The sequence below is a fragment of the Marmota flaviventris genome, chromosome 1 (genome assembly GCF_047511675.1).
Source record: "Marmota flaviventris isolate mMarFla1 chromosome 1, mMarFla1.hap1, whole genome shotgun sequence".
NCBI classification, from domain to species: Eukaryota; Metazoa; Chordata; class Mammalia; order Rodentia; family Sciuridae; genus Marmota; species Marmota flaviventris.
The window spans coordinates 93,388,987-93,412,233 of record NC_092498.1 but is presented as its reverse complement, the minus strand read 5'-3'; the positions used below and the strand labels follow the sequence as shown (position 1 = coordinate 93,412,233).

The 23,247-nt window shown below is 34.3% G+C and overlaps 1 protein-coding gene across 1 annotated transcript in view; it reads left to right on the top strand.

Moving 5' to 3' along the window:
* The first annotated feature begins 234 nt into the window (after window positions 1-234).
* Window positions 235-23,247, top strand: part of Dpy19l2 (dpy-19 like 2) — a 69,516-nt gene continuing 46,503 nt past the window's right edge. The window contains exons 1-6 of the mRNA XM_027939695.2: window positions 235-628; window positions 4,973-4,997; window positions 6,349-6,436; window positions 9,022-9,159; window positions 18,452-18,572; window positions 21,472-21,565. Of these exons, the coding sequence (XP_027795496.2) occupies window positions 235-628; window positions 4,973-4,997; window positions 6,349-6,436; window positions 9,022-9,159; window positions 18,452-18,572; window positions 21,472-21,565 (860 nt within the window). The remainder of the gene's footprint in view (window positions 629-4,972; window positions 4,998-6,348; window positions 6,437-9,021; window positions 9,160-18,451; window positions 18,573-21,471; window positions 21,566-23,247) is intronic.

The window sequence follows — 23,247 nt, the reverse complement described above, 5'->3', positions numbered from 1 at the left end:
TGGCGTGCGTGGGGGTGCTGCGCGGAGGCTGTTCGCGCGGGCGGCGCGAAGCGGCGAGGCTCGCGCCCCCGCCCTCCAGGTTTCGGTTGCCATGACGACTGGGAAGCCCGCAACGGCGGCGAGGACCAGTCGTTGAGGCTGCGAGGCCTGTCAGGCCCCTTGGGACCTCGCCTGAGTCGGCTGGGCCCGCTGCCTAGAGAGACTCAGCTCCATCCGAACAGGGACTATGAGAAAATGGTCGGGCAAACGAGGAATAAACTCAAAGAAGCGACTTCAGAGCCACCTCAATCTACTCGCGCCTTGCAGTCGAAGCGGCGGCGCAAGGCCACCAGAGCCGGAGCCGGGGAGCCCGAGTTAGAGAAAGAGCTGCAGGAGGAGATGGAAAAGCCGGAGCTGCTTCTGCAGCCCTCGTCCCTAAGCGGCAGAAACCTGCCAGGGGGCTCCCGGGATTACACGCCGCGGAAGATCCGAAATTTGAACGCGCAAAACTGCTTGCATCTGGAACAGCTCGCCAAAACACTACTTTTCGGCCGCTTTCAATTTCTCTTCGGTTTCCTGGAACAGGTCCGCGAAAAGGTGCACGTATTGCAGACCCTTAAGGTCTCGAGCAGGACCACCTTCAGCATAGGTGAGCAGAGCAAGCAGGAGAGCCCTTGGAAGGAGCCTGATGGCGCTCCTGCCAGGGTCCCGCGGTGCTAGGCTTTTCCCTTGGAGCCGAGAAAGATTTGAAGTGGTTTTCTTGAGTCTTAATGGAGAAGAATTTAACAAGCTTTTGTGGGTTCCTAGCAGCAATAATGATGAGATCCAAGCGCTGGAGAAGCACTTGCCAAGAATTCCCAGCCTCCTTACTTCTTGTGTTAAAATACTTTTGTAGGATTTTGGGGCTTAGTGGTCACTTCTATGTCAATAAAATATTATTTAACCTAGGAAGCCAATTCTCACACTTTGTAAAAGTGATTGGCAAGATCTTTGGGTGGGAGGTAAAGATATTTTATGCTTCTCTTCATCTTAAATAAAGCAAAACAAAGGAAGTGTTTTTTTCAAATTAGTTGACATCTTTGATAGTTAAAATTAGGGTCAGAGTGGACAAAGATGACCCAGTGCTGATACCCATTTACTTTGGGTCTGGTGGTGCTTCCGTGCTTAAAATTGGGGATTTTGTCTTATTTAGGTACTTGAAATAGTTTTCTTCCTTCATCTTTTGTAGTTTGGGATATAACTTAAATGTTATTGTTGTCTCTATTTTGAACCCAATCCTTGATCAGACTGAATACCAATATAAATTGAGACATAGATAAATGTCTTTTAATGCGAGTCATTGTATTTTCTTTTCCACCAGGTTAGTGGAAGCTCCACACATGGAGTGATAACAATACTTGAGAAATAATGGTAGTTCATGTTTAGATTTTTATCACATTTCTAATTATGTCAGTAGACATATTCCACATCCAGAATCAACATGGGTTTGGAAACCCCACCATTTTCCCAAATCCAAGTTCCAGTGCACTGAAGTTTGGTCCTTGAGAGGCACCTGATGAGTGTTGGGTGCAGTAATGACAGACCATATCAGTTGTTATGGGAGCTTAGAAGAACAAGTTAATATTTTAGGGCTGGGAGTGAGAAAGGAGATCAGGAAACACTGTTGGGGAAAATTGGGGCTCAAATTGTCACAAAGGGCCAATATTTGGATGTACGGAGCTGAGAACAAGTATTAGAGGCTGATGGAACTGTATGATTAAAGTTGTAGAAGTAAGACAACATGAAAGCCAAATTAGGCTGAAAGGAAAGATGTGTAAAAAAGAGAAAGTAGGAAGTAAATTGAAAAGGTTGATTGGGATTGGCCTTGAAGAGCCAAATCAAGGCCGAGGGTTGGGCATTTGACCTTTATTATTTATTAGTAAGAAGGCACTGATTGGTTCTTTTCTTCAAAAACATTTTTTAAGGAGATAATTTGAAATTACCACCTGAAAGGGAATAATTCAGTGGCATATTAGTACATTCACTGTGTTGGCACTGAATGACTTTCAAATTGGAGAATGATTTGATGAGGAGTGTGCTACACAGAGGTTAACTCAGCAGCAGGGTGGACACTGGGCTGGACATAGAAAGGAAACAGAATGGCTATAATGGTCTTAGCATGTAGGAATGGGGAGGGCCAGACAGAGATTGACAGGACAAGATAGGTGGTTAGAACAGGAACTGAGGGAGGTGGAGGGAGAGAGAAAGTTCAGGTTTGAAGATCATGGATGTGGTAATAATTAGTGTAGAAATGATCGTTGAGAATTTGAGATTGCCAAGAGATACCAATGTGGCGAGAGAAAGGGGGATATAGTAAAGAGACCTGGAGAAAACTTTTAAACTTAGTTTCAGAGGATGAGAAGAAAAGGAAAAAAAAAAAACAGGTATATGTATAAAATGTTTTTAGGAAAATAGAATGTGGAGATTTGGTGTGACAGAAATGAGAGAAAAAAAATCCAAGAAAATGATCAAATGCTACAGGAAGATTGAAGAGCATAGGAATTGAAACAGGGCATTGATTTTGATAACTAAGAGGTCATTGGTTATTTAAAGAGTTTGGGAACTTCAAAGGAGAAAAGTGGCCAAGGGTCTTGTCATTAAATGGGAGAGATACAGGGGCAGTCATATTCCACACTTGGAAGGGTTCTTACCTTAAGGGAAGTGTTTTCAGTTCTAGGAAGATAAAATTTCAGTTTTCAACAAATGAAAGATCCAAGAAAGGAAATAATTGATGGAGCAACATTTTGGAATGTTTGAGAAGGAGGAGAAATTAAAAACACAAACTTGAGAAACTATGGAAAAAAGGAGAGAGACTTTCTCTTCTAAGGTGGTAGAGAATAGAAAAAAAACAAGGATTACTGTATAGAGAAATGTTGAAGTGGAGGTAAAAGCAGTTGGGAGTGCTGGTGGCCCTTGGTGTTTGTTTCAGTCAAGTTGAAGACTGGGTCACCCTCAGGGTGAGACTGTTAGACATAGGGTGTGGGGACATACTTTTAATCACTATGTAAAGGCATAATGCTAAGCACTTCATGCACCTGGAAAACTGTATATTATACCCATGTCTGTCCTTTGGCGGGGGGAGGTGTGGAATATAGGGTGAGGAGGAGAGAGTTAGACAAAGACTTTTGAGGATCTTTGAAAAGGTCGTTGGATTTGGTAGAATATTTGATCTTTTCCACTTAAAATATTATTTTAAAAAAATTTTGCCAATGCATTTCATTTTCAGGAGAATAAGAGAGAACAAATATAGTTGAATAGTACAGTTACTGTATTTCTTAAAGTTCATGAAGCCTTATCAGAGGGGCATCTTTTTCCAATTTAGAGAGAACGGTGACTCAGACTACATTAGATAGGAAATGTTAACAAATGTATAAACAACCAGTGAGTAAATATTTCAAACTTTGCAGGGCACATAGTGTCCATTGTGTCATCATCTTCTTTTTGGTACCAGGGATTGAACCCAGGGACACTAAACCACTGAGCCACATGCCCAGCCCTTTTTAAATTTTTTTATTTTGAGAGTGGGTCTTGCTTAGTTGCTTAGGGCCTTGATAAGTTGTTGAGACTGGTTCTGAACTTGCAATCCTCCTGCCTTAGCCTCCAGAGCTTACAAGCATGTGCCACCCTGCTCAGTATCTTCATCTTTTTTTTTTTCCTTACAATCTTTTAAAAACATAAAGACCATTTATAGCTTGTGGAAAGTACAGAAACAAACCATAGGCTGCAGTTTACCCATCCTGATATAAAGCAGGTAAATTTTGTGGAAATTATTTAAGATGAATCCAGGATAGTAATATGAAAAAAGAGCTGGAGAAACATGATTAGGGATTTCATCATTGTAATTTTTAATTCCTTTATTGAATAACTTGCATTTTATTTTATTAGCCAATTTGAGTAAGTTTTGAATTTTTAAAGGGGTTAATGTTTGTGGTTTTTAAGACGACTTGCTAAATATATTTGGGGCAACCATGAGAATTATTACAAAGTCTTAGAAGGAAGGCAGGACTTCTGAAATAGTAAATTCACTTCTCCCTGACAATAAGGAAGATATTTAGAAGATTATCAAAATCAACTTTTTCAAAACTTCAGAAATTAGCCAAAGGATTACAATAACCTAAAGAGCATTAATTAATTCAAGTAAAGCTGCTGAACCCTGTGAGAATAGTAGGGTTTGTGGTGTTCTTGTTCTGCCTCCTCCACTACTTCCCATCCCTTCTCACCCCTTTCTTCTCCCCAGCTCCATGGTATTCTTTTAAAAAGCAACTTTCTGGTCACCAGAGGGCACAGACTATGTTTGTCTCTCTTTAAAAAGCTCCATATCTAAAGAGTGACTATAGGACCTCATAGCCCTCTAGTAAAGCCTCATGCACAGGGTGCATGTTATGGGCCATTTAGAGGTACCTAGATCTGGGAACTCACAAAGAGCTGACACTTCCTCAAGGTTTGAATTGCATAATGGGGTTTTCAAATGGGCTCTTAAGAAGTGATTTTTCTACATTTAACCATTTTCTGATGAGCCCAAGGGACAGTGTTCTAGAGTGGCTCCTGTTGGCTTAAGTCTTTTCTAAAAAAAATCTGAGCCTAGTGTACTTATTTACTTCCTTTTTAAAATTTACACAATAGAAAATAAGAGACAATAGAAAATAATATGGAAAAAAACCCCAAAAGTTTCAAAAGCACATATTTCATCACTCCTTTACAAATTATCTAAGAGGCATATATAAACCTTTCAAGTCTCCCCCTTTGCTCAGTTGTCAAGGTCCCTTTGCAAAAGGTAAGTGTGATTTGCAATTTGTTTTGTGTCCTATGTTCACATGAACCAGAAGTAGCTGGCCATCTATCTTTATTTTCTATCTCTCTGGACATGTAAGCAAATGCATTTGAAATACTTGTTTTAAAGGTATTTCAAGTAAAGCATCTTTTAATTTCCTTTTTTTTTTTTTTCTTTTTCCAGCTGCTATTGTGGGAATTTTGCACTGGTAAGATTTAGTTTTCTTTTGGAATAAATAAAAAAATTTGGTTTATAACTTGCCATCAATATTTTCATATAGTAAAACATAACTTCTAGCCATGTATATGGAATAGCTATATGTGTACCAATTTATAAACGTTATTTTTAATAAATCTCATATGTGAAGCAGAATTTATAAAATAGATTAATTATGAGAATAGTTACTTACAAATTTAAATATTCTGGCTTTACCAAAGAATTCCCCACTGTATTTCCTTGAATATTTAAGTTTCCTAGTGTATTTTGTAGCTTAAACTAAAATACTTCCTTACTTTAGAGTATCAATGTGTTGTTAAGTGACATGAGTTTAGAGATAAAATTTTATTAATACTTGTCAACTGGTGAGCAGGTAGAATTGAAGAGAAAGACTCTAGTAGTAGTAAAGGCAGAAATAAATGACTTTGAGCCTTTTACTGTGCATGGGCATTTTATTTTACAAAAGTGATCTATTTGTAAAAATCATCTGTAAAATAATAATATTTTCCATCTGGAATATTTTTGTCTCAACTGAGCTCAGATTTCTACTTTTGGGAAGTATGGATGCTGTGTTCTGTTGGAATAGTGCTGCTCTGGCCATTGTGTCTACAGGAAGCTTTTGATGTTAGCTATAATGGTAGGAAGGATTCTTACTGATATTAGTCTCCTGACATATGACCCACGTGTAAATAAGGGGGAGTGGAAAACCAAGTTGATGGATGGAATTTTGCTTTATTTTCAACTTCATTGGAAAGCACCACATAATTAAGGATCACATAAATGTTAACTGCAACTAATTTATTTATCACATATTTTGTCATTGCCTACAGCTATTGATTTGCACTATTAAAATATCTTTTAAGTATAGTTCTGTGTTCTTTGGCACTTTAAAGTTGATCCATTATATGATATTATACTTCTTTAAAAATCAATTTCATCTAATTTTACTTAAAATTATATTCTGAATACTTTTCTACAGTTAATAAAGGTATTTCCCCAACCTGGTACATTTGAATCACTTCTTAAACTTAAAAAACAAAACAAAACAAAACTTGCCAGTGTTCTCATTTAGAAGCCTAGGGTGGAAGGAAGGGAGGAGAGAATTGGAGGAATTTTGGATATACATAGAAATAAGTTTAAGAACCAAGTTAATAAATTTCACATATGTGCTACACTGGATTATAAATGCCCCAAACATGTAAGTTAGTAAACAATTCTACTATTATCTTAATATTTATTATAAAAATTTATTTTTATATGGCTTTCTTACTTTAGCTATAACCTAAAAATGTTTTAGCATTGGTTTGACACCTGTTCTTATTATATTTCATTTTTTTCCCTAGGATACATTTAATATCACTTTTTGAAAATGACCGTCATTTTTCTCACCTCTCATCTTTGGAACGAGAGATGACTTTTCGCACTGAAATGGTTAGCCTCTTTCTTCTAATGAATTCATTTGTGATTTAAAAATAGAAAGAATGTAAAGTAGAAATTTATTAGGAATGGAAATGAATTTTGTGTCTAATTTCTGTTTTATAAATTTCCAGAATATTAGGTCCTTTAGCCACTTCTTGTTTATTTTCATCTTTCTAACACCTGTAAAGTTTTGAAGAATTTGACTCATAAATATTTGCATAGCATATTTTAAAATATGAATATTTTAAAAGTTATATTTCTGTGACAGGATATAAACTATTATTAAATAAAGAGGGTAGCTGTGACAGAGTGTGGGCTTTGGTGACAGATCACAGGACTCAGCAGTAATGTGCTTCATTGTTTGATGGCTAATCAGTTATCTTTCTCATCTCATCTATTAAGTAGAAATAATAGTTTCCTCATAGGGTTTTAGTGAAAACAAAGGGAGGAAATGAACAGAAGCATGTATAACAAAATAATATCTTGTTATCAATAACTTATTTAAATATATACGTTGCTTTCCTAAATACAGTCTTTTGCATATTAAATATCTTTTAATTGTTGTGTTCCTTGTCTTTCTGCACTGAAAGGAAAATACTTCCATGACCTGATATTTTGGCAATCAAAACTATGAGAAAATGGCCAATCAGAGATGAGCTAAAACAGATCTTCAATTGAGGAGCCATTAGTGTTGTTTGGCCTATCAAAAATTAGGTAGTTGAATTCCAGTGAGTTGGATCTAAATGGCTAAAAGCTTCAGAGTAAGTAGAAAGGGAAGATGACTGCTGGAAAAAAAAAGTACTCCAAAGGAGCATAACAGACTTAAAATATTTCTCAAAGTATACAGTAATGTTTTAATGAAAGATGTTCAAGAGATAGCAACTGTTGTTACCCAAACAGGGCCAAGAATAATTCAATATATTGGTAAAAGATGAAAAAGATGAAATGAAAATGGAGACTGATAAATGGAGAGACAAAAAGATCCTTCTAGACCACCATGGACAGTCCCAGTATGGATCAACCAGAACAGAGAGAAAGGCTGAAGGCATAGTGAGAGAAAAGAAAGGGGAAAAGGGCTGAGGGTGTAGCTCAGCGGTACAGTGGTTGCCTACCATGTGCAGGACCCTGGGTTTGATCCCCAGCACCACAGGGGCATACAAAGGCCTGGTGTGTGTGAGGGTGGGTTGAGGGGGGTGTTGCCGGGTTTTGAGCAAAGCAACTGAAGCATTGGAGCAGCGAAGGCAGCAAAGGTTTGGCTTGACTCTTAAAAATGAATCATGTTCCGTGGGACAGATATTTAATTGGAAGTACACACATTGATTTTAGCTCCCACTAAATGAAAACTATTTGTTCTTATATTTTAACTTGGCCGTTTGAAAAAATTCAAACCCCAAATAACTTAAGCTTATTTGGGAAACTTGAATAATATTTCCTTTGATGAATGAAAACTATATTGATGTTTTTATTGGATGCTGCCTAATATCCAGGTATTATCACACGTCCAAACCTGTCAAGTGTTAATGTGGATGTTTTGTTTGTTCTTACAACTTGGTGAGTATAGTTAGCAAAAAAAAAAAAAAAAAAAAAAAAAAAAAACTAATGATTTACTGGCAAATTTGAGTGAAATCAGATTTTTTTAATTTATGTAATATTATTTAAAAATAAATATCAGTGGATCTTATAAGTAATACTTGTTTGGGGTTTTGGTTTTGTATAATTTGGAATAAAAGATATTTTGTGTGTAAAAAAATAAAATAGTTGGATGAAGGAAGAATGAGTCTAAAGTTGAAATTATTTTTATTATTTTGGGGCCAGAGTGTATTATTACAAACAATGTAGACCTTTATTTCCTTTTATAAATGATGGAGCCCTTTATTTTCTATCTTATTTGAAAATAGCAAGTTGACAAAGTGATATGAAAAATCGTGCTTTTAAAAAAATGCTTGAATTTTAAATCAAAGGCACTTTTACTATCCTAATGAAGCCATTATTTCACATGCTGAAATGATATGTTAAAATAATTCTTTTTTCAATATACAGCATTTGTGAGCAAAAGTCAATGACATTTAGCTTTCACTTTGTGCAGCGATGATAGAGTTATGAAATAAGCTGGAAGCATGAAGTTCCATTCTCAAGCTGTGTTTATGATCATTATGTGATATTTCTTAAAAGCATAGGAAGAAAGGAAATTTTTCACATGCAAAATTTGCACAGGGTCACAGAGGCATCCCCATTTATGATAAAATTCATTATATGCCAACTTCCAAGGACAGTGGGCACAACCAGATTTGGTAAAATTTAAAGTATATTGTATACATATGTTAAGGCCCTGTTAGAAAAGCTTCTTCAAACATTTGACCATCCCTAAAAATTCTTCATTTTGAAAAATTTTAAGCACACAGAAAAGCTGATAGAATAGTAAAGCGATATCTGAAAAAACTTGCTTTTTAAGTCTACTAATGTAATATCAAGGAGTAATTAAAAAGTCTTATTATTGACCTTTTTTTCAGAAAAAAGTTCTAAAAGGAGATGTAAAAATATTTTAAAGTTTTATTTATATTTGACCTCTGTGGCTTTTTTTTTTTTTTTTAATAAAGGGACTTTATTATTCCTACTTCAAGACCATTATTGAAGCACCTTCATTTTTGGAAGGACTGTGGATGATTATGAATGATAGGCTTACTGAGTATCCCCTTGTAATTAATACAGTGAAACGCTTCCATCTTTATCCAGAGGTGAGTAATATTTTGAGACAAATAATAGTTGTAGAGTGAATTTTTTAAAATAAAGGCATAAAATATAATGATACTACAAGAAAAGCGGGTGGTGGGTTTCAGGTTTATTGATTATAAATATTCTTGTAGTTGAGCATAGTACCAAAAGTTTTTCCCTTAATATTTAAAGACCACAAAAACCATGCCCACATGAACTTAAAAAATGAACATTAGTATGAAATTAGGACCAGGATAATAGACAAGCCAAATGGGAAAGAGTCAGGAGAGCCAAAAAGTGTTCTGCATCGGTTAGTTGGCTCTGGAGACTGAGTGGGTGGCTGTGAGGACCACATGGAGGGGCAGTGAAAATGGTGATCAGAGCAGTGACTTTGGATTTACATTACTGAAGTAAGATTTAAGGAGCTTTGGGTGCAGCTCAGTGGAAGAACACTTGCCTTGCATGTGGGAGGTTCTAGGTTCCATCCCCAGGGCTGGGGAAAGAAAAAGGAAGGTAATATTAATACTCTTTTCCATTGTTTACTTTACAATTTTTACAACTTTAAATTATTTTTCATGGGAGTCTGCCGACTCTAGAAATTTGAGAAACAACAGAAAATTTGTAAACTCAATTTTTGTACTCAAGATAAATGCTAAATTTATTTATCGAGAAGTAAACCTTGCTTTTTGGATTAAAGTTATCTCAAAATCCAGAATATGAATTCAAAGTTAGTACATTTGTTCCTTCATGTTTTGTAGGTTTAAAAATTATTATTTTGATTTTGTAATGTTTAAAATTATAGAAACTAAAAAGAATAATATCAGAAATGTATAATCAACCATTTAGAATATATAAATGTCATCTTTTGCTTCAGAATTTTAAAATAAGCATTAATAAATATCATTGAAGTCACCTTTGTTTTGTTAACAGTCCAGTTTGCTCCTTTGTCATTAATTTCATGTGCATAATCATCCAATCTCTTATTTTAAGGATTTTTAAAATATATTTTTAGGTCTTCATAAATGCCCTTATACTCACTGTGTCTTTCCCCTCAGCATTATATTTTTAAATTGTGTATATATATTTATTCCTTTAATTTTAACCATTTTTATGAATTCTAAATTTTATTTATACATTTCCCTATTTGTACATGTTAAATTATTTCCAATCTTTCTATTCCAGTTTTAAAATATATATTCTTGTATGTGTTTATTCCTGTATGTGTGCAAAATTTTCTCTAGAATACACACATAGAAGTGTAATTGCTATGTTGTGGTATATGTGCTTTTTCATCTTCACCAAATATTGTTAAACAGATCTCTCAAGAAAATATAGCAATTCACACTGCTGTGTAGAAATCAGTTTTTCTCATATCCTTTAGATTTCAAATAATCGGATCTCTTCTTTTAGCTGGGATATGTTTTTGTTTTAATTTGTACTTCTATTATTATTTGTGAGGTTAAATATATTGCCATGTATAATAGACATTTGGATTTTTTGTCTATCAGTCACCTGTATAAATCTTTGTCACCTATTTGGTGGTGGTTTTCTTATTGACCTTTGGCATTATTAATATTTTTGTGTAGTTATCTTTAGTGAGATGTGCTGAGCATGTCTTCTTGCATTCTGACTTCTTTTGATTTAATTAGCTTTGTTGAGGTTTAATTTACAGTAATGCAATAAAACACACTCATTTTGAGTGTGTAGTTCTTTGAGTTTTGACAAATCTATGAAACTAGATTTGTCAAAACCATCATAATAGTCTAGTTATAAAACATCTTTGTAACACAAAAAAGTTTCTTTGTGCTCCATTGTTATAATTCTTTTCTCTGTTGGATTGTCTTAGCACATCTATTGAAAATGGACCATATTATTTTTGACCCATTTCTGGACTCTGTTGTTCAGTAAATCTCTCTATTTATACCAATACCATGTTTTATTATAAATTTTGAAAGAAAAAGGTTTTCTAGTTTTGTTTTTTCTTCTCAAAATTGCATTTTAATATAAATGTTAGCTTGTTACTTTTAAAAATATTTTTGCTAGAATTTTGATTGAGATTACATTGGATTTATAAATATAATTAGAAAGAACTGACACCCTAACAATATTAAATTTTATAATCCATGTTTGTGGTATGTAGGTCTTTATTTTGATAATTATTTTTAATTTGATTCAGCAGTGCTATTTTCTAGTATATAGTTATACCTACGTACTTCTTTTAAAAAACTATTATAATGGTATTATTTGAAATTTTAAATTTTTTTGGTACTGTAGTTGATTTTGAATGTTGACTTTAAACCTGTGTCACGATCGTGCTTTCAAGCTTTTTTTTAATAGATTCTTTTGAATTTTCCTATGTATATGATGATGATGTCCATGAATAAAAGCAGTTGTATTTCTTACTTTCCAATTCATTTATGTTAAAATAGCTGTACTGAGGTGTAACTGACATCCCATAACTAGTCATGTGTAAAGTGTATAATTTGATATATTTTGGCCCATGTACCCACCTGTATCACCACAATCAAGACCATGGCCTTGTCCATCATCCTAGAAGTTTCAGGTACTCCTTGGTAATCTCTCCTTACTCCTCCTCTCAGCTTTTTACTGCTTTTTTTACAAGCAGTGAAAAAAAATAAAAAACAAAAAAAAAAATAGATTAGAAAACAGATGAATCTCTAGAAGAAGAAGGGGTAGGACCACTTGTGAAAACTATACCTACAAGGCACAGTTTCTAGGGAGCAGCACAAAAGGAAAAACCTCAAATCAAGCTGAAGACCAGTATGATTAGAGCAATTTAAAATCCATAGGGTCCATAGCAACAATGAACTCCAACTTCACCTACCTAGTGTGGATTAGCAAAGGAATTTGCAGTTTACTTGCAGGCATTTCTCACAGATCTCAGGGTGGTGAGCAAAGATTAGAGAGAGCATTGGTAGCTAGTTAGGGAAAGGCATGGAACCCACCCATACCTTCTTTTCATATCTTTCCTGTGGAAATAATAGTTATTAAAAAACTGGGGGAATAATAATAATAATAATAATACAGCTTATCCCAGCTTATCTCTTTATTATATTATTGTTCCTGTTCAAAGCAGCTTTTTAATTGGATATAATCCCATTCTATCATGCTGTTTCAATTACTGTTTTGTAGTATATTTGAAGGTAGGAAGTATAATGCCTCCCGCTTTTTTTTTTCCCCTCCTCGATAAGACTTGGCGGATTGGTTACTTTTCTTCTTCTTCTTCTTCACGTCTTTGATGAAATATATTTCTAGGAATTTTATTTTTTGTTGCTATTTTAAGTGACATTACTTTTTATTTCAGATAATTCATTATTGGTACATAAAAAAGCTACTGATTTTTGTATATTTATTTTATATCCTGTGATTGTTGTTGAATTTTTTATTTCTATTAGTTTTTTGATGTTTTTTTGGTGGAGTTTTCTATATAATAAGATCATGTCATCTGAAAAAAACTGAGTTTGACTTTTACTTTTCCAATTTGGATGCAGCTTGTTTTTTCCTTTCCTTTTCTTTTTTTGCACTTTATTTCTTTCTCTTGCCTAGTTGTTCTGGCTAGGACTTTTAATAGTTTTTGCATAAAATAGTGAAAGTGGTTATACTTGTCTTATTCCAGATCTTGGAGATAAAGTTTCTAGCTTTTTCCCATTTAATATAATATTAGTTATTGGTTTGTTATAAATGGTCTTTATTGTATTGTTTGTATCCCTGATATACCTAATTTGCTTAGCATTTTTATCTTGAAGAAATGTTTTGCCTCCTTCCCCTGAAGCCTGAGGTTGGGGGAGGGGTGATGACAGCAGTTCTTAGGCCTATTGGATAATGCAGTTCTAGTAGCTCAGTGTGGGTATTGCAGGCCTGGAGCAGGGGTTGTGGGGTTCAACCTCACAGTGGGTTCACCATGACAGGGCTGGTACTGGGTTTTAAGTCTAAGGCCTGGATTTAATTACCTCTCCTTCCCCCAGGCAGAAAACATCTCTCTCTGCATTGCTGAAGTTAGTTGGGAGACTTGTGACTTGGGCAACTTTTTCCTCCTACCCTTGTGTCTTTTATTATTATACTAAAACTAGTCAGTGTGGTGTCTCACTTGTCTTCCTTAGCTCTTGTGAAGGTAGTTTGGTGTGTTTGTAGGGAGATGATCTCTGAAGGATTTTACTTAGCCACCATCTGCCTCTGCTTCTTGTAGCAGTTGTTTTCAAATTGGGCAGCTGTAGTATTCCTTTAGCCAAAAATGTTCTCTGTATGGTGGACATTAAAATTCTTCTTTTGTTGTGGAGAGACCAGGTAAGTTTTCAAACTTGTAGGATGCTTCTAAATCTTAACAGAGCAGTAGTTCTTTAAAAAAAATTATTGGTTCTTTTTAGTTATATATAACATTAGGATTTATTTTGATAAAAGCATGGAATATAGTTTCCTATAATTCAGCCCCCAGTTCCCTTCCCTTTCCCTTCTCCATCACCGTTTCCTTTCCTCTGTTCTAGTGATCTTTCTATTAACTTATAGTTTTTTAAATTAGTGTCTTGTGCATATACATAATGATGAGATTCACTGTAGTATATTTGTAGTATATTCATACACATACATAGGCCAGATTTAGTCCATTGTTATTCCATTTTCCTGACCAACACTCCCTCCCTCTATTCTACTAATCTTCTATTTTTTATGGAATCCTACCCCTTTCTTTTTCCTTATATTTGAGTAGCTTCCATTTATCAGGGAAAAAAAAAAACTTAACCTTTCACTTTTGGGGTATGGCTTTTCACTTAGCATGATAGTCTCTGTTCATCCATTTACCAGCAAATGCTGTAATATTCTGTTGTGGATATATATCACATTTTCCTTAACCATTCATCTGTTGAAGGCCACCTGGTTTGGTTCCATAGCTTAGCTATTGTGAATTATGTTGGATCCTTATCATATGCTGATTTTAGATCTTTGGAGTATACACTGTGGGGTGGGATAGCTGGATCACATGGTGGTTCCATTCCTAGTTTTATGAGGAATCTCTATTATTGCTTTCCAAAGTAGTTGTCCTAATTTGCAGTCCTACCAACAAAGTGTGAGTGTACATTTTTGTTTTTCCCCACATCTTTACCAACACTTATTATTATTTGTATTCTTGATAATTGCCATTCTGACTGGAGTGAGATGAAATCTCAATGTAGTTTTGATTTGCATTTCCCTAATTGTTGGAGATGTTGAACATTTTTCATGTATTTGTATTTCTTCTTTTCAAAAATATCTGTTGTTTTGCCCATTTATTAATTTGGTATTTGTTTTTTTATTTTTGGTGTTAATTTTTTTGAGTTCTTTATATATTCTGGATATTAATCCTCTATCAGAGAGTAGCTAGCAAAGATTTTCTTCTATTCTGTAGGTTTTGCCTTCATACTCTTAATTATTTCCCTTGATATTCAGTTTTCCTAGCACCATTTGTTAAAATGCTTTTTTTATCCAATATATATTTTTGGAACCTTTGTCAAGGATCATGTGACAATAACTATGTAGATTGTCTCTGTAACTTCCATTCTGTTGCAATGATCTTCATGTCTATTTGATTCCAGTACCATACTATTTTGGTTACTATTGCTCTGCAGTATAATTTGAGATCTGGTATTGTATTGCTTTCAGCCTTACTTTTGTTGCTCAGAATTTCTTTGGCTCTTCTGAGCCTTTTATTCATCCATAAGAATTTTAGGACTGTGAAGAATGTCATTGGTATTTTGATGGGGATTGCATTGAATCTGTATAGGGCTTTGGGTAGTATGGACATTTTGACAATATTAATTCTGCCTATCCAAAAACATGGAGTTCTTTCCATCTTCTAAGGTCTTATTCAATTTCTTTCTTCAGTGTTTTGTGGTTTTCATTGTAGACGTCCTTCACTTCCTTTGTTAGAATAATTCCCAAGTTCTTCATTTATGTATTTATTTTTTTGAGTTTATTGTGAATGGGTTAGTTTTCCTAATTTCCTTTTTGGCAAATTCATTTTTGGAATATAGGAAAGTGACTGATTTATGTATTTGACATCGTATCCTGCTACTTTACTAAATTTATCAGGTCTTTTAGTCACAGTCATACAAAAGTTGACTAAAACAGTTATTGCTGTATGAAATATTCTATAGATATGTTAGGTGCATTTATTAATAAATACTTTTAAGTTTCTGAAGAAACTTCACTTAGTTATCACTGGATGATCTATTTAATGGTGAGAGAAGTGTGTTGAAATCATTCAGTATTATTGTATTGTGGCCTATTTGATTTTTAACATTGAAAAGAGTTTCTTTTATATATGTAAATGCACCATTTTGGGGGGCATAAGTATTTATAATCATATCTTTTTGTTGGATGATTCCTGAACCAGTATGAAATGACTTTCTTTGCCTCTTCTGATTAATTTTGACTTGAAGTCTACTTTGTCTGATATGAGAGTAGCTATACCTGCTTATTTATGGCTACAATTTGTGTGGTATATCTTTTCCTGTTCTTTCATTTTCAGTCTGTTGATGTCTTTGTCAGAATGGCAAGTCTCTTGCAAACAGAATATTGTTGGGTCTTATTTTTTAAATTCAATCTGACAATCTATGTGTTTTGATTGCAGAGTTTAGCCCACTATTTGCATTCAGTGTTGTTATAGAGAGATGATTTGTATTTTCTGCCATTTTGATTTATTTCTAATATGTTTCATTTAGACTGATTCTACTTTAGTTACTCAGCTCATCCCTATCCTGGTTTTTGTTTTCATTTTCTATTGTTTATTCATGAAATAGTTACTTGAATACATTTTATAATACAGGTTTTGTCATGATGAATGCTTTTAATTTCTGCTTATTATGGAGGTTTTTTCATATTCAATTCTGAAGGATAATATTTCTGGGTATAGTAATCTTGGTTGGCACCCATTTTCTTTAAGAGATGTGTGTGTATTATTTTAAGCCCTCCTGGATTTTAGGGTCTGGGTTGAGAAATAAGTTGAAATCTAAATTGGTTTACCTCTAAATATGACCTGCCATTTTACTCTTATAGCTTTTAAAATTCTATCCTTATTCAGCACATAAGGCATTTTCATTATAAGGTGTCTTGGAGAAGATCTATTCTGATAACTATTTGGATTTTTATATGACTCTTATATTTGAATTCCTAAGATTCAAAAAATTTTCTAATAGTATTTCATTGAAAAGATGGTGCATCCTTTTTGTTTGTATTTTGGAGTCTTATGTAACCCAGTGACTCTTATTAAATTTGGTCTCATGGTGTAACACCATATTTCTTGAGTTTTTTTTTATGATCAACTTTATTTCAAGATTATACAGTTTAATCTGGGCATGGTGGCACATGCCTGTAAGCTGAGGGGCTCAGGAAGCTGAGTCAGGAGAATCAAGTTCAAAGACAGCCTCAGCAAAAGTGAGGTACTAAGCAACTAGGTGAGACCTGTCTCTATATAAAATACAAAATAAGTATGGGGATGTGGCTCAGTAGTTGAGTGCCCCTGAGTTCAATCCCCAGTCCTGCCCCTTCCCCAAAAGATTATGTAGTTTAATTCTTCAGTGTCTGAATGTGTATCTTCAAAGTGGTCTAATCTATTGGGGATGAATTTTTTTTATACCATCCCATTTATTGATTCTTTTTAAGTTGATTTCGATTAGCTATACATGACAGTAGAATGCACTATGATACATAATACATAAATGAAGTATAATTTCTCATTTTTCCAGTTATAAATAATGTAGAATCCCACCAGTCATTTGGTCATGAAGTCATATATGTACATAGGGTAATAATATCTGATACATTCTACTAGTCTTCCTACCCCCATTCCCCTCCCCTCCCTTCACTCCCCTCTACCTAATCTAAAATAACACTATTCTCCCCTAACACCCACCTCTGGCCCTTATTGTAAGTTAGCATCCACATATCAGAGAGAACATTCGGCCTTTGATTTTTGGGGATTGGCTTATTTAACTTAGCATGATATTCTCCAGCCTTATCCATTTACCAGCAAATGCCATCATTTTATTCTTAAGACTGAGTAATATTTCATTTTCTAAATGCCATCATTTTTTTGCAATCATTATGGCAAATCGGTGATGAATTTTTAATTGGCTCTATTAAGTCTTCCATTTCTAGGATTTCCACTTGGTTCTTTTTCAGAGTCTTTACTGAAGTGATGTTTCACTTCCTGTATTTTCTAATTTCATTCCTTATATCTTCTTTCAGCTCATTGAACATTTTAACCCTGAATTTTCTAAATTCTTTCTCTGACATTTCCTCCACTGTGACATCAATAGTGTCAGTTGTTGAAATGTTATAGGCTGTTGGGGTGGTTTGTTCCCTTGCTTTTTCATATTGCTTGTATGTCTACCCATCTATTGGGATAGTTATTGCTTCTTTTAAGCAAGAGCCTGTTTCATAAGCTTCTCCCTATTAAGAGCCCTGGGTTGGGAGCATATCCAGATATCGATTCTTAAACTTAATGTGTGACCTCTGCTATTTCCATTATCAGCTCCACTTTGAAAGAAGTCATTGAACCCTATTTACTACAAGCACTTTAGAGCCAAGTCATGTAATATTTAACCTTACAAAAAGCAATAAACTTGTTGGTACTGTTCTCCATAGTCCCTCTAGTCCAGGTATAAACTTGTAGTAGTATAGTTCTCTCAGATCAGTTTTTCCTGCTTTTTGTATTGTGGGGAGATTGGTCTTCTATTTTTGTGGGATCCTATTTTTATTTATTTTTTTCTTTCTCTAGTTTCCACATATGAAAGAAAAACCCTTAACTTTCTGACTATGGCTTATTTCACTTAGCATGATGTTCTCCAATCCCATCCATTTGCCAGCAAAGGACATAATTTCATTTTTCTTTATAACTCAGTAGAACTCCACAATGTGTATATGCCACATTTTTTTAATCCATTAATCTACTGCAGGGCTCTGTGGGCTCATTGTATAACTTGGCTATTGTGAATTGTGCTGCTATAAACTATATTTTATATATTTTAATGAGGAAATAAATTCAGAGACCTAAATGAAATGTTATTAAATGTTCTGTAAAACTTAGTATTTTTTATTAGTTTTATTTTAATTATATATTTTTAGACTTGATTTTATAGTGGATTATATAAATATTACATATATAATTTTAAAATGACTGTTTCCTAGATGCAATGGTTTAAATAAACTTGTGAATATTTATAATGTCAAAGGTGACCATCATAAATTGGTGTTTTGGAAGAATTATTATTGTAAGAGAGTATATTTTCTTCCATTCTCTCTTTTTGTTTTTATCTTTTATAGGTAATCATAGCCTACTGGTATCGCACATTCGTGGGAATAACGAATTTATTTGGGGTAGAAACTAAGACCTGCTGGAATGTCACCAGAGTAGAACCTCTTAACGAAGTTCAAAGCTGTGAAGGCATGTTTCTTCCTAAAATGCTGCAGTGCTGTCCTTGCTGTTTCCATAAACATCTCAGAGTGTTAGGACTCATTTTTAATTACTGTAAACTACTGTGATTATTTTTTTCCTCTAGAACACCCTAGAAATGTCTTACCCCAATAAGTATTTTACACTTTCAAGTAGATTTCTGAGAAGGCTCTGTATTTCCTTGTTTGAGTATTAATACACTTCAATGTAAAGCAATCTTTTTTTCTTTTCTTTTTCTTTTTTTTTTTTGGGTGCTGGGGATTGAACCCAGGGGTGCTTAACTGTAGAGCCATATCCCCAGCCAATTTTTATATAGAGACAGGGTACTGCTGGGTTGCTTAGGACCTTGCCAAGTTGCTGAGGCTAGCTTTGAATTCATGATCCTTCTGCATCATCCTTCACAGCCTTTGGGATTATAGGCATGAGCCACCGCATCTGGCCAGTGTAAAGCAATCTTGAGTAAAAATCAGTTTTCCATTTCAGAATGAGATAATACTGAAGAAAAATAAAGACTTCAATAAGTAAATGTTGAGGATAGATTAAACAATTCAACAATGCTAGTAATAGTTATTATATAACTTTAATTATGCACACATACTTACACATACAATATTTCTAATACAATACTTGATTTTATTAGAAATATTGTTTTATTGTGTGCTCACAGTCCATGAATAATTCTAATTAAACTCTTCCTATGTATCTTCTACACTGGTGTCTTTGTCAAAGAAACATTTTTGGAATTTATCTAAACAGTTTTTCAGGACATGTAATAGTCATTTCTATTTAAGATACTTGTAATCTAGCACTTTTACAATCCAAGTCCCTAAAGACTTTAGTTCAAAGTCATATACATCTACTTGCATAACATTTTTACAGTTGTTTTTTTCTTTAGATTCTCCACAGAATGACTACTTGACTATATTTTACAAATGCATTTGTATAGATGTATTTACATTTAACATTCAGCTCTTAAGATAAAAAATAAATCTACATTTCCCTAATATTTTACTGATTCTTTTACATGACATTTGTAAAATCTAAAACTAAACTGCTGTCTGAGGGAAAATTATGTTTTTTACAACATAAAGGAATGGAGAAAATGCCTCATTAAATAAAAGACTCAATCAATTAGAAGTATAACTTTTTCTGAGGGATGAAAAACCATCACCTTATAAGGAACACAAGAAATGCTTACTAAGTTCACAATAAGTAAACAGGTTACTGTTTGACACTTGGGACATAGCAATTGACTAGTGGACATGTGTCCTTGATCTCATAAACTGTATACTATTAGAGTTCTGTTAAGTGTTAGAACTGTGGTGAATATTACAAATGAGAAAATAAGTTTGCTGAGGTTAGGAGTGAGAAATATTTGAAGAGAAATAGAGAGAAATGCTTCAAGAATAGAGGGACCAACATATTCAAAAGTCCGGAGGCAAGAGGGAACTGAAAGACTAGAAGTGGAACACAGAGATAGAGAAGAAAATTGGTGTGAAATGATGCTGGGAATGCATGCAAGGGTCAGATCATGATGGGCCAGATGCTGGTTAAGAATTTTGTACTTTATCCATTGAAGAACTTTAGTAGGTTCACATGTTAGACATGACTTTGACAGCTATATGGAAAGGCCATTAATATAAGGTGCAGGTGGATTCAGTAAGGCCAGGTAAAAGAAGGCTGTGGTCTCAGCAAGCAATTGTAGAAAAATATTATGAAATCCCTGGATTTCAGAGAGATTCTGGAAGTAGAATAAACATGATTTGGCAGTTGATGGGAGAGAAGAGGGAGAGTGAAGAGCCATGTAACCCTACTTGGTTTGTAGCTTGAGTTCCTTTGAATGGTAGGAAACATGAAAAGTAGCAGGTTGAATCACTACATTTCATTGTGGATATTTAATTTGAGGTAATTGAGAGACCTCAAAGTGGAGGTGTCAAGTGGCTACCTGGATGTATAACGTTAGGAACAAGAAGAGCATTCTGGAATCAACTTGGAGTCATCTCTACATAGATAATCACTGAGGTGAAGGAAGTGGAAGCAGATTGAGAGCATGTGACAGGCTAGGGTGGTCTAGCATTGAAAAGAGGTGTGTAAAACCAGAGAAGTTATTACAGTGGGCAGAAAGGAGTGAACAGGAATAAGAAGGAATCACATGGACCAGACTTCAGATTTTAGATCCAACAAGTTGAGCACATCTTAGCAAGTAATTTTCTATGTTCTGTTTTTTTTCAATATCAACACAGAATACTTCCATCCCAATAATCTTATAAATCTCATCTAATAATTATATGAAATGATGATTATAAAACACACAAAGTGCTATACATAAAAACACAATCTAACATACAAGATATGTTAACATTCTTGCTACATGCAATAATTAATCAAATATTTGGATCATCTCATATAGGCTTAAGTTGCTCCTTGAGGTGGGGTACTATATTTATTCATCCCAGAGCTTGGCAAAAGACATGAATAGTATAACAAGATATGGCTTTTTTCTTGGAATTGATGAAGTGGTTCTGTAGAGAGTTGCAGACAAACTAGTGTGAAATTCCAACAAATCATCATAGTATAAGTGTGACTATAATAAAGCATAAATGTAACTACATAATACATTATAGAGGCTGGAAATGTAGCTTGGTGGTAGAGTGTTTGCCTGGTACGCACGAGGCCCTAGGCTCCATTCCCCGTACTAAGGAAAGAAAAAAAAAAAAAGAAACGTGAAAGGGTGAAGATTATTGTAACTATTAAAGAAAGCAGGTATTTGGAAAAGCATATGCTTTCATCAGATTCATGAGCTCTTGATTACAAAGCACTAAGAAAAGTATGCCCAATTGCTTTATAACATTTGTTCATTAAATACTGAATAATTTGTGTTTTTTCAAAGGATTGGGAGACCCCGCTTGCTTTTATGTTGCTGTGATTTTTATTTTAAATGGACTAATGATGGGATTATTCTTCGTATATGGTACATACCTGAGGTAAGACTACTGAATTAAAAGATCTTACAAAGAGATTATAAGGACTGGCTGATGTTTCTTGATTAAATGAAAAGGACAATTAATGAGGTTAATTGATTAGTAGAAGGAAAGTTTGTACATTTATTTGATTGTTTTCAGAGGCTTAACCATTATTAATACAACCAGAAACTGAAAATGTCACAGAAATATCTTTAAAGGCCTCTCTTTTATCTGTGTGGGGATTTTAAAAACTAACTTAAGATTTCTTAACAAAGTTTTTAATGAAAATGTCTCTAGTTTATGCATAAAATTACTATAGCATTAGAGGGGAACTCTGGTTGGCATTAATAGCAAAATTATTTCATATTTTAATCTCTGTAAATGTGAGATTAAGATAGCTATGAAAAAAAAAAAAAAACTATACATCACTTATGATGGACCCTTACATTTGTTAGCCTGTGTTTTTTGATAGAAGTACCACAGTTTTATTTGGAGTAGCAGTGGTCTCAGTCTCTGATGATAGTTGGAATTAATTATAACAATCATGTGTTTTGCCCTCACTCTCCATAGTTCTTGGGAGAGCCATGTGAACTAACTTTTCCCAGTGGAAAATAGGGCAAAATCAGCCATGGTTACAGCTAGTGTAGCATTGTCTTTGTCACAAAAGGACAAATTCAGCTGCCCCTTCTCTATTTTTTCCTGCTTTTACTTAGTTATGATTCTTGGAGTTCCAGCAATCATCTTGTAAGCATGAAGAAAAGTCCATAAAAATAGCAAATATGTCTCTGTAAATTGCTTACAAAGTTCTAGAATACCAAATACATTAATAGTCACTAGTCTTTAAGAAATACATAGATATAACCAATATTGGCTATAAAAATGTCACCAAAACTGTGAAGAGACTAGGAATTATAGCATATGAGCAACAAAATAAATAGAAATTTTGGGGAATTTTTGGCCACCCTCCCTCACTGGCATTAACTTGGAATGTAAGATTATTTCTATTCCGTTAGTAATTAACCATAAAATGTTAACATGCACATCTAACTTGATAAGTCTAAAATGAACTGACATCTTTTCCCTTCTGATCAATGTGAAGTATTTTAGGACAATATTTCAAAACAGCCTCTCACATCTTACATGTTAGTACCCTAGTTTAGTATTCCTATTACCTTTCCATAGCAGCCCATGTTATCGTTGTTTTTGTTTTCAAATGTTTGATTCATTCACATGCTCCTAGTTCCTATTAGAATGAATTCTCTGTTTCTCACACTGCTTCTTTCAATTTCTTCCTTTTTAAATTTCCTTTAGTGAGTCTGTCTATAGCAGATGATTCCCCATTAGTTTTCCTATTTTTGTTTTTGTTTTTTTCTTTGGTACCAAGGATGAATTCAGGGGCACTCAACCACTGAGCCACATCCATCCCCAGGACCCACAGGATGATTGTGAGATCAAAGCCAGCCTCAGCAAAAGTGAGGTGCTAAGCAACTCAGAGACCCTGTCTCTAAATAAAATACAAAATAGGGCTGGGGATGTGGCTCAGTGGTCGAGTGCCTCTGAGTTCAATCCCTGGTACCCTCTGCCAAAAAAAAAGAAATGGCTCTTAGTCTTTGATGATTATTAGCCATCCTTGATCTGATGTTTGTATTCTGATTACTGCTTACTTCAGATTCAACAATAGAATAATTGCAGTCACTTATATA